Source organism: Heptranchias perlo, chromosome 9 (genome assembly GCF_035084215.1).
Source record: "Heptranchias perlo isolate sHepPer1 chromosome 9, sHepPer1.hap1, whole genome shotgun sequence".
Lineage (NCBI taxonomy): Eukaryota > Metazoa > Chordata > Chondrichthyes > Hexanchiformes > Hexanchidae > Heptranchias > Heptranchias perlo.
Window position 1 is genome coordinate 47,016,759 of NC_090333.1, and position 12,553 is coordinate 47,029,311.

The following is a 12,553-nucleotide window of genomic DNA, read 5'->3' on the forward strand; positions in this document are numbered from 1 at the left end:
TGTTATGATCGCTATTGGATAGATGTTCACGCACAGTTAAGCCGTTAACTGAATCTGGTTCATTACTCATTACTAAATCTAGTATAGCTTGCCCCCTTGTTGCCTCAAGGACATACTGCTGTAGCAGTCTATCCCAGACACACTCAAGAAATTCACTACTTTTCTGACAGTTGCTAGTCTGCTTTTCCCAATCTATGTGAAGGTTAAAGTCCCCCATTAAGACCACTATGCCTTTCTTACACGCTTGTCTAATCTCTGCATTTATACAATCTAGCACTTCAGAGCTGCTGCCAGGGGTCCTATACATAACTCCCACTATAGTCTTAGATCCTTTCCTATTTCTCAATTCAACCCATAAGATCTCTGTTGGCTGCTTACCCCTCGTTACATCCTCCTTTATCATTGAAGTGATTTCATCTCTAATCACTAAGGCTACTCCTCCCCCTCTTCCATTTTCCCTATCTCTCCTGTGGACCTTATAACCCGGTATATTTAGTTCCCAATCTTGACCATCCTGCAGCCATGTCTCAGTAATAGCTATCATGTCATACCCTCCAATTTGAATTTGAACTTGTAGTTCATTTAATTTATTCCTTATACTCCGTGCATTTGTATATAGAACTCTTAGTTGGGCCACATACCCTAGCCTGACCTTCAGCTTTGATACTGTGTTAATCACTTTACACCTTCTAGTATTCACTTTATCTGTAGGGCCTAAAGTACACTTTCTTTCTGCTTTTCCTTTCACTTGTTCTTGAACAACTACTTGTATTGTAAATTTCCCTTGGGTCCTCCCCTCTCCTGCGGCTCTCAACTTTACTCTCTTCTGACTCCCCGCTCAGGTTCCCATCCCCCTGCCACTCTAGTTTAAACCCTCCCCAACAGCAGTAGCAAGCCCCCCTGCAAGGATATTAGTCCCGGATCTGTTGAGGTGCAACCCGTCCAGCTTGTACAGGTCCCACCTTCCCCAGAATCGGTCCCAATTCCTCAGGAATCTAAATCCCTCCCTCCTGCACCAACCCTCCAGCCACGCATTCATATGATCTATTCTCCTATTCCTATACTCACTAGCATAAATCTTACATAAATCCCAAACAAAATAATGCAAAATATACCTCCATAAACATCATTCATGCAAATGATGTTATCACCAGACTTCAACAGGTGCGTAATTGTCATCGTAGTTGCCAAACCAGAAGCAAATGCTAAACCTGAAGGAAAAACAAAAAAAATCAACAAGCTACCCAATAAAAAGCAATGTAAGACACAATGGTGCAGAATATTTAAAAAGCTGCATCCATGTAACCTTCGCCAAAATATGCTTCCTTAATGGCTTAGTGGGCAAGTACAATGTCCATTATGGCATAAGCCATACAAACCAGGAAGGTATCAGGTTTAATCCCTGGAATGTATGGAGTTAGCTCTCAACCAGAGTAACAATTGCAACATTACAATTATCATCAGTGGATAAGGACTGGAAGAAAACAAACAAACAAAATCAGCTAGGATTCGGACACCTGATTGCAACTAGTAATACCCTGCTAGAAAGTGAGTGCTTAGAGATGTCAGACAATAACACAATCAGGCTCAAATATATGCCCTCAGGTAGCCTAACACTCACCATTTGGGATCACATATGAAAGAGTCACTTGGCTGAGATTTCTAATGTTGATGCATTTAGTAGAGGAAGTTTTTTTTAAAACTGAAGTAACTAATTGGAATAACTCAAACAGGACCGGTTTCTGCTTTACCCACAGACACACACTAAAGAAATCCAGTAGCAATCTGTGGATGAAATTATATTTTGTGGCTATGACAGTTGCTTCAATTTGGGAGAAAGTGAATTGTCATTGTAAGCATCCTGAGAATTGTCATCAAAACATCCAGAGTGGGTTTTGGAAATAATCAAGTTTGAGAAATTTTAGCCACAGGGAGACACAGACTACAGCTCTTTTTCAAAATAAAGTCTGGTGGATTTGCCATTTTTTACCCTCTCCGAAAGTAGGCAGGGGCAGGCATACAGTGGGAGAATGATTGCAGTTCTGACATTTGATGAATATCCATTGAAAACCTTAAATGATCCCACATAAATCAATGACTACAGTGGTATCCAAACCATATATGATCTTTAATGTTTCAGTTGCTAAATATTGTAACTGTTTATATACTAGTTGCGGGTCCATGGTAAGCAATTGAGTGGCCCACTAAGAAAAAGTTTGGACATCCCTATATCTTTATGTATTCATACTCAATGGATAGAACTTGGCAAATCAGATGAGTTCACTTCAGATTTGGAAGCCTCATTTCACACAAGCACCTAAAAAACTCAACTGAATCTTCAGAGATTCCTTTGGTGGTAATGTCATAACATCACAATGCATGCACCCAAACCAGTAAACTTTGGAGGCATTGGGCCGGAAATTGCACTGAGCGGCAAACACACGTCACTCGCCGCTCAGAACTAACTCATCCTCAAATTTTTCGCAGGCTTCCGGGCGCCAAATTACTTTAATTGAGACCTGCAAGTAGAGCAGCGCTCGTTCCCAGGCTTCTCTGAGCTGTGAGAGATGGAAAGGATCTTTGTCCCCTCCACCAATCAGCTTGAAGCAAGCCACGCTGTAAGAACCAGGAAGTGAATCTCATTCACAAACCACGCAGGGTAAGAACCAGGAAGAGTCAGACAACATTAGTAAATGTACTATAAAATTAGATAGAGAAAGCAAAATAAGAAGATGGCAAGATTAAAAGACTGAGATAAAAGAGACAAGGAAAAAGTAAAAAACTAAAAATGTTATTTTTTAAATGTCAAAAAACTATTAAAATTGGGAGTAATGAGACTGAGTGCCAGAGAGGTTGGCAGTCATTAATACTTACCATGCTGTTAAGTTAGTTTAGACCTGATATTACTCAGTGCACCTTTATTCTTGTGTGATTAATTAGTTTCCAGCTGGGCAGGGCAGTAAGTTCACGCTGGTCCATTGATTCCTGTCTGCGATATCCCTTTAACGCGAAGCTGTCAGATCAGCAGGGAATCAGGAAGAGCGAGTTCCAGATTTCCGCGTTTAACTGCGCATGTGCGGTCGCTGGAACTTGCTCTTTGATTTGCCCATTAATAACGGTGAGAAATCTCACAGTTATTTCACGAGCAATTTCCGGCCCATTAACTTCATGCCATGAGGAACACCCAATGCAGCAATAATTTCAGGGATTGATTGAAAAAATCCTTCCTATTCCTACTGAAGATTGCTCTTCAGCACTCAATTGCTGAAGAATGCATTTACACTGTGGTTGGGGATCTGCAGCGCAGGTTTGAAACCACCAGCTGCTGGGAATAGACACTCAGGTCAGAAATCGATTTTAATTCCCACTGACCCTCTTTACACACCATCAGCTTTGCAGTAATGGTGCGTGAACACACCCCAAGTTAAATTTTGGAAAGTTCCACACAACCTACTCAAAAAAACTATACAATTAAAAAGGTAGGCTGTGCAATCTATCTGGCTTGAACAGGTTTATGAGCCGATAACTACCTCCGAAATATTTTGACTTTTGAACAAGAGAGTTTCTTTTTAAAAAAAAGATTAGTCCTAGATTATGTGCAAGACGCTTCCCAGATGGTAAACTGCTGTAATTTGGAAACAAGATCAGGAGAAATGCAAAAGTCTGAAAAAAAAACCATGGGCAACACTGACAGAAACGTGAATTTGTACAATTCACCAAAACCCAGTAACAATCCATATACATAACTGGCTTAAGCCAAAAAAGCCCCCCCCCTCCCCCACATCAATACCCTTTCCCCCAACCCTCCCCAACAAAAATCTAAAAATGCCAAGTACTGTGACCTACTGTATTTTGCTCCATCGAGTGCTGCAATAGCTTTCTCTAAACAGTTCCGTGTAGGATTTCCACTGCGGCTATATTCAAAGCCCTGTAGAAAAATCCAGAATCAGACACTTTAGCAATACAAAAGATTCACAAAAAAGCCTTTGCAGATGAAGCGACATAATTGACAGAATCCTCTGGAACGTGCAGTTAAAAAGGAACAAAAATAACAACACAAGTTTCTCTATAGCCTACAGTTTCAGTCTAAATGTTATTTCATGCAGCATACACTACCATTGTTAAATATTAGCCCTTGACTGCTGGAGAACCATTTGTTTTTTTAGGAAGCAACAGATTCTTGTCCTTTCTCACTCTCACCTACATCAAACAGTCGCTGAAGTGACACGGTGACTAACCATAACATCTCTGCCAATGCCTCTCCATACCAGCTTAAGAGGTACACAAGAGTAAAGAGTAACACCTGTAGAATCCACTGCCATCAGTATATCCATTGATATAAACACCACTGTTTTCCCAATACTACCACAGCAGCACACTATTTTGTGAGTAAAGACCCACAATCCCAAGTAGTGCCTCTCTTGACAGCCACTCTCACAAATAGTACAACATGATGTAGCAGGAGGTCATGCAAACCTGGCCCAAGCCATTTACTCCCACCTTTCCCTTTCAGTCATTTTCAGGGCCTATGTTCCCTCTTCCACATCTCTTTCAACTATGAGCCCTTTCACCTCCCCCCTTTTAAAAAATTCATTCATGGGATGTGGGTGTCGCTGGCGAGGCCAGCATTTATTGCCCATCCCTAATTGCCCTCGAGAAGGTGGTGGTGAGCCGTCTTCTTGAACCTCTGCACTCCATGTGGTGAAGGTTCTCCCACAGTGCTGTGAGGAAGGGAGTTCCAGGATTTTGACCCAGCGACGATGAAGGAACGGCGATATATTTCCAAGTCGGGATGGTGTGAGACTTGGAGGGGAACGTGCAGGTGGTGTTGTTGTTCCTCCTATGTGCCTGCTGCTCTTGTCCTTCTAGGTGGTAGAGGTCGCGGGTTTGGGAGGTGCTGTCGAAGAAGCCTTGGTGAGTTGCTGCAATGCATTCTGTGGATAGTACTCACTGCAGCCACAGTACACCGGTGGTGAAGGGAGTGAATGTTTAGGGTGGTGGATGGGGTGCCAATCAAGCTGGCTGCTTAGTCCTGGATGGCGTCGAGCTCCTTGAGTGTTGTTGGAGCTACACTCGTCCAGGCAAGTGGAGAGTACCCCATCATACTCCTGACTTGTGCCTTGTAGATGGTGGAAAGGCTTTGGGGTGTCAGGAGATGAGTCACTTGCCGCAGAATACCCAGCCTCTGACCTGCTCTTGTAGCTACAGTATTTATATGGCTGGTCCAGTTAAATTTCTGGTCAATGGTGACCCCAGGATGTTGATTGTGGGGGATTCGGTGATGGTAATGCCGTTGAATGTCAAGGGGAGGTGGTTAGGCTCTCTCTTGTTGGAGATGGTCATTGCCTGGCAATTGTCTGGCGCGAATGTTACTTGCCACTTATCAGCCCAAGCCTGGATGTTGTCCAGGTCTTGCTGCATGTGGACACGGACTGCTTCATTATCTGAGGGGTTGCGAATGGAACTGAACACTGTGCAATCATCAGCGAACATCCCCATTTCTGACCTTATGATGGAGGGAAGGTCATTGATGAAGCATCTGAAGATGGTTGGGCCCAGGACACTGCCCTGAGGAACTCCTGCAGCAATGTCCTGGGGCTGAGATGATTGGCCTCCAACAACCACTACCATCTGCCTTTGTGCTAGGTATGACTCCAGCCACTGGAGAGTTTTCCCCCTGATTCCCATTGACTTCAATTTTACTAGGGCTCCTTGGTGCCACACTCGGTCAAATGCTGCCTTGATGTCAAGGGCGGTCACTCTCACCTCACCTCTGGAATTCAGCTCTTTTGTCCATGTTTGGACCGAGGCTGTAATGAGGTCTGGAGCCGAGTGGTCCTGGCGAAACCCAAACTGAGCATCGGTGAGCAGGTTATTGGTGAGTAAGTGCCGCTTGATAGCACTGTCGACGACACCTTCCATCGCTTTGCTGATGATTGAGAGTAGACTGATGGGGCGGTAATTGGCCAGATTGGAATTGTCCTGCTCACCAGCATCACGCCTCATGATCCCTCCCCTTCTTTCTCCACATCTCTGCTTCACACTACTTCTCAGCCAAACTTCACTGCTGCTGCCAGCCCAGGCTTGAGCCCCTTTGGAACAGACCCGCAGCCTCCCCTGGTATTATCCACCTTGGCACCAGTTGTTCACTGTTCCAGTGCAGCAATCCTGACTGTCTCATCCTCTGCTCCCAGAGACCATCTCACTTAGTTTCTTTTGACAGTATTATTCTCTCCAATCTCCAGCCCAACCCTTACCTTGCCTTCCCCCCAATGGATCAATAATCATTGTCTCTCTCTAGAATGTTCACACTCTCAAACAAAGCTCTCACCATCAATGACCACATGATACATGAAACTGTTAATATCCTGGCATTGACAGAAATCCAGCTCACAATTCCTTCCCCTCACCAGAGCCACCTAGCTAAACGTTCCATTATCAGGATGATCCTGGAAGGCCACAATAACCCAAAACTCCCTTTCTCCATGATGAACCACTTTTTCAAACCTGTCCCCTTGCCCTTTCCATCTTCGCCTCCAACACTAAGTTCATTAATTTCTTAGTTGCTGAGTTAGAGACTATTTGTGCAGCTAGTTTTACCTCCCATATCTCTCCCCCATTTCCCTCACAGCTTACTCCTGATTTTCCCCTAATCTCATCACTCTGCAGTTTTTCTTCCATCTCCCACCGCCTTCTTTCCGAGCTTACTTCCTACTTGCTTGATTGCACCTGCACTCAGCTCCTGGTGACTCTAATACCCCTCCCGGCCCTCATACTTGCTGACATGGTAAACTTGCTCTTTGCTAAAGCACTATCCCAGTCCCTTTAAAAACTATCACCCCTGTCCCATTCATTCTCTCCAACTACCGCCTCCATGTCTAACTTACCTGTAAAGGTTCTTGAACGTATCGCTGTCTCTATGCCCATTTGTCCCAAAATTCCGTGTTCGAACCTCTTTAGTCCAGCTTTCACATACAGCACCCAAGACTACTCTGGCCAAAATCGTAAATGACATCCTGACTGTGACCTTCTTGCCTTCTTCAACCTCTCTGCAGCATTTCACATGATCCATTGCCTCTTCCTAACCAGATCCGTGGGACTGCCTTCACATGGTTCCATTCCCACCCTTCCCAATACAACCAGCACACCTCCAGCAAAGGCATCTCTTCCCTCATATCTGTGATCAACTCTGGAGATTCCCAGGGTTCTATCCTTCCCCAGTCCTCTTTCTCATCTACATGCTACTCCTTGGGGACATCTGCAAGCATGGGGACAGCTTCCCTAAGTATGCTAATAAAACTAGCTCCATCTCTCCACCAATTCTCTTAAACACATCTATGCTGGTGGATTGCATCCCTGACATCAAATTGTCAATGAATCAAAATTTCCTCCAACTGAACAATCAGGCAAACTAAAGCCATCATTTTTCAGCCCCACATCGAGAAATTCATCCCCAGTTTTGTGCCTCCAACATTTGGATATTCCCTCCAAGCACTAATGTTTTTGAAGGAATGTTGTCTAAGTAACAAAGACGTGTAATTAGTTGTTTTCACAAATCAGGCCAGCTTTTTCCAGTTTTCTAGATTGGTGTGTATGTACTATTAACACAAGCTTGGCATGAAAGCAAGATGTTTACATGAACCTTATTAGACAGGCAGAGATAAAATTTGAGCTTCAGCCTTTTAAATTGAGTCCAATGCTGTATACCACCTGATGTACCAGACCATTCACAGCACTGCAGCTGAACTTTGGTTTCAGGTACATAGAATGAACTCAGAAGTTAGAACCATAAAGGTTTACAGCACATGAGGAGGTCACCTGGCCCATCATACCTCTAAGTACTTGGCTTATAATAATCAGAAATTAATCCCACTGCCCCCATAACACTATCTTTTTCTGATTCAAAATATTTATCCAATCTTCCCTTAAAAAATACAATGGTCTCAGTCTCAACCACTCCCTGTGACAAAGCTTTCCATGCTCCAACAACGCTCTAAAGAAATTTCCCCTAACTCCTCTCCTCACTCACTGAAATGTTTCCCTTGTCACTGACTCCCCAACCAGAGGAAATTTTCTTTCCCCATTTACTCCATCAAAACCCTTTAATTTTAAAAGCCTCTATTAAATTTCCTCTTAGCCATCTCTGTCTAGAGGAAATAAGTCACAGTATCTTCTGTTTCTCCTCATAACTATAGTTTCCTATCCTGATGAATTTTAATCTCAAGATTAATTGAGTTCATTGTTTGTACAGTAATGTCCAAGTGTAAGTAGAATTTAAACCCGCATCAAATTATATAATTACACATTACCCCACTCAAAATTTTAATTAACTACATGTTTCAAGATTATCATAGTAGATGGGTCCAAACAAGTTGTGCAATGTGGCAAAGGTTATCAGAATGCAATAATCAGGTTTTCGATTAAAATGCACACGCAATGTTAACAGTGAATAACAAAAATTTGTTGGTTACTTCGTGGAAGGGACTTTGGGACTGTTCCAAATGTTGGTTAATATTTAGAACCAACATTTTGCAACTTTGAATTTTTTTTTTTAAGTTGGGCAACAATATTCAACTAGTTATTTGGGAAAATTATTAATTCCAACTTCACAGCAGGACAGAATAATCAAATACTCATTCTTATTAATTACTAAAGATGAACAGAAGGAAGGAGAGAAGCCGGAGAGAATGTGTGCGCGAGCGGGAAGAAGCGTTCACTCGCTCCTGTTCGCACGGTCTCTCCAGCACGATTAGGCGTGCGTTCCCTCCCTCCAGCACACTTGCTCTCCCTCTAGCTGATTCGCACGGTCCCACCCGCTTGCGCTCCATCCATCAGTCTGTCCCGCGCTCCCCCTCCCTCCCGCTGCCACCCGCTCGTGTTCCCTCCCTACGTCCCCCCCACCCGCTACGCACCCCGCTAACGCCCCTGCGCTCCCCTACCCTCCCCGCGCGCGGTCCTCCCCACACCCCCATGCGAGCTCCCCCTCCGTCCCAACGCCATCCCCACAGCGCGCGCTCGCTCGCCCTCCATCACTACGACGGCCCCGCCACCGCGTGCGCACACCCCCCTCTCTCCACCCCTCCACCCCCCTACCCCCACCCCTCCACCCCCCTACCCCCCTCTCTCCACCTCTCTACCCCTCCACCCCCCACACCGCGTGCGCACACCCCCCTCTCTCCACCCCTCCACCCCCCACACCGCGCACGCACACCCCCCCTCTCTGCCCCTCCACCCCACGCGCTCACCCCCCCTCTCCGCCCCTCCACCTCCCCCGAGCTCCCACTCCCTCACCGCGCCTCCCCCACAACCGTGCGCGCGCAACCCCTCCCTCCGCGCGCGCTCCCCCTCCCTCCATCCCGACGCCCCACGAGCTCCCCCTCCCTCCCCCACACCGCACGCACCCGCTCCCCCTCCCTACGCTCCCAATAGCGCGCCCCCTCTCCATGCACCCCACACCACGCGCGTCCGCTTCCCCCTCCCTACGCCCCCCAACAGCAGCGCACGGCGCCCCCTCCACGCCCCCCCAACAGTGGTCGCGCCTCCTCCCTACACCACCGCGCCCGCTCCCCCGCCACCCCCACCGTGCGCCCGCCTCCCTATGCCCCACCCCCACACCGCACGGCGCCCTCACTATGCTCCCTACGCGCCTGCCTCCCAACGCGCCGCTTCCCCCTCCCTACACCCCCACATGCTTCTCCCTCCCTACGCCTGCGCTTCCCCCTCCCTACACGCGTGTGTGCACCGCTCCCACTCCCTCCCTCCGCCGCCCGCGCGGCTCCACCACCGCCTCCCCCACGCGCTCCCTCCCTACTCCGCCCGCGCCTCCGCCTTCCCTCCCCCGCGCGCCCCTCCCGCTCCCCCACCCCGCACACCCCCCTCCCCTGCACGGCCCCCACGCGCTCATGGGCACGCACTCCCTATACCCCGCCCCACTCCCTCTCGCGCGTCCTCACACTTGACTGAAGTTTGACAGATGCACATTTTTGATATAGCCAACTATTTGTAACTTTGAATCATGTGATTTACCATGCTGGCACTGCACCAGCTGTCTAATAAAGATCCATCCATTCTAGAGTTTTATTTCTGTCCCAAGTCAATTTACATTATAGAGTACAAAAGCAAGGAAGTCATACTAAACCTTTATAAAACACTGGTTAGGCCACAGCTGGAATAGTGTGTTCAATTCCAGACACCACACCTGAGGGAGGATGTCAAGGCCTTAGAGAGGGTGCAGGATGGTACCAGGGATGAGGGACTTCAGTTAATGGAGAGACTGGAGAAGCTGGGGTTGTTCGCCTTAAAGCAATGACAGTTAAGAGATTTTATAGAGATGTTCAAAATCATGAACGGTTTTGAGAGAGTAAAAAAGGAGAAACTGTTTCCAGTAGCAGAAGGGTCACTAACCAGAGGACACAGATTGAAGGTGATCGACAAAAGAACCAGAAGCCACATGGGGAAACGTGTTTTTTTACACCAAATTGTAATGATCTGGAATGCACTGCCTGAAAGGGTGGTGGAAGCAGATTCAATAGTAAATTTCAAAAGGGAATCAAGATAAATACTTGAAAAGAAAAAAATTACATGGCTATGATGAAAGAGCAGGGAAGTGGGACGAATTGGAAAGCTCTACCAAGGGGGGGGGGGGGCGGTGCTCACAGGCACGATGGCCTCCTTCTGCGCTGTATACTAGGATACTAAACAACTGCACCCAATATGCAAAGCAACTGACCAAAGTGAGTGTGTGCTCAAAATAAAATGAGCAATTGACATCAAAAGAACTTAACATTATGCCTCAGTGGTCAAATCGGAAGCAACAAGGTGAAGTTTCAAAATCGTTTAATACTAAACATTCGTTTCCAAGCACACTTCCAATTCCTCTTGCCGGTAAACCATCTTTAAACGATATACAACACAAATTAACAGTAAAGCCTAAATGCGTCCTCGTGTGTATGTGTGTGTGTGTGTGTTTTTTCCCACCCCCAGTAACTTTTTTTTAATTTTTCCAGTAACTTTTTATTGCCGATCAAAACCCATATGTACACGTACAAAAGGCCCTCGCCTCTTCGTATTGTCTAAGACTAGTACCCGGAGGCCTAGAGCGGTCTCGCCATCAGACACTCACTGCGTGCTCCCCCGGCGCCCTCTGTTTGAACGTGGTGGAGAGCGATATTGGAGGCACCACTGCCATCGACTTCCACTGCTCGGGATCCTGCCCCACATGGAGCGCCTGGGTGGAAAAATGTTCAAAAGGCTGCTGAAAACCCCTCGCCAGCTCGCCGTCCTTATCTCCAGCGGACATCGCCGTAGTTTATTTCGGCAGGATAACCTCCTCGGCTGGCAATCAATCAATAAATAAACGAAAAAATAAATACCCCCGCGCTCTCTGCCTCCCTGCCTCCCTCCCTCCCTCCTCGGCTGATTGAGGGGACTCGACTGATTCGCGAGATCTGGAGGCGCGTCTTCCCCGCGTGACAGGACACGCAGAGCGGCCGCTCTTAACCACTTCAATGCTGGAAACTACTGCCAGTCACCTCCAAACCCAACGTCGTGCCTTTTCTAAATAATAAAGAACTTGACCCTAAAAATTAACGAGATTTGTAAACTTAAATAACAATATTGTTACACCCCCCTCCGTGTGTACTATGCATCCCAGTCCACCGTACGAGGAAGTCTCATGCAGGCTGGGCAGAACTCCAGTACAGTACCTAGGGGGTGCTGCACTATCGGAGCTACTATCTTTCAGATGAGATGTTAAGCCTGTCCTCTCAGCGAGATGTAAAAGACCCCATGGCACTATTTCGGTGAATAAAAGGGGAGTTCCCCTTAAATGCATTTATGCTATTTGCCTCAACTACTCCTTATGGTAGCGTGTTCCACATTCTTACCACTCTGGGTAAAGACGTTTCTCCTGAATATCCTATTTGATTTATTAGTGAATAACTTATATTTATGATCTCTAGTTTTGGACTCCCTCACAAGTGGAAACATCATCTCTACATCTAACCTATCAAATCCTTTCATTATCTTAAAGACCACTATCAGGTAGCCCCTTGGGTCATCCCCAGCACCAATCTCTATGGAACACCAATTCCCACCTTTTGCCAGTCTGAGCAGCTACTCTTAATCCCCTACTCTCTGTTTTCTGTTTTGTAGCAAGCTTGCTATCTATTCTGCTACCTGTCCCCTGACTCCACATGCTCTGACCTTGGTCATGAGTCTACTATGCAGTAGCTTATCGAAGGCCTTTTGAAAATCCAAATATATTACATCTACTGCATTAGCCTTGTCTACTTTTTCTGTTACTTCTTCAAAGAATTCAATAAGGATCGTCAAGCATGACTTTCCCTTTAGAAATCTGTGCTGACTACTCTATTATATTTTCGGTTTCTAGATTTTTAAAAATTCGTTCATGGGATGTGGGCGTCGCTGGCAAGGCCAGTATTTATTGCCCATCCCTAATTGCCCTTGAAAAGGTGGTGGTGAGCCGTCTTCCTGAACCACAGGGGATGTGCCAGAGGACTGGAGAACCGCTAATGTAATACCATTATTCAAG

At 46.4% G+C, this 12,553-nt stretch overlaps 1 protein-coding gene across 1 annotated transcript in view; it reads right to left on the minus strand.

Moving 5' to 3' along the window:
• The window catches only part of LOC137325348 (cystathionine gamma-lyase-like), a 50,348-nt gene extending 38,934 nt beyond the window's left edge, over positions 1 to 11,414 (minus strand). The window contains exons 1-3 of the mRNA XM_067990334.1: positions 11,123 to 11,414; positions 3,847 to 3,928; positions 1,116 to 1,211 (exon numbers count right to left, since the gene is read on the minus strand). Of these exons, the coding sequence (XP_067846435.1) occupies positions 1,116 to 1,211; positions 3,847 to 3,928; positions 11,123 to 11,299 (355 nt within the window). The 5' untranslated portion in view covers positions 11,300 to 11,414. The remainder of the gene's footprint in view (positions 1 to 1,115; positions 1,212 to 3,846; positions 3,929 to 11,122) is intronic.
• Positions 11,415 to 12,553: the final 1,139 nt, after the last annotated feature.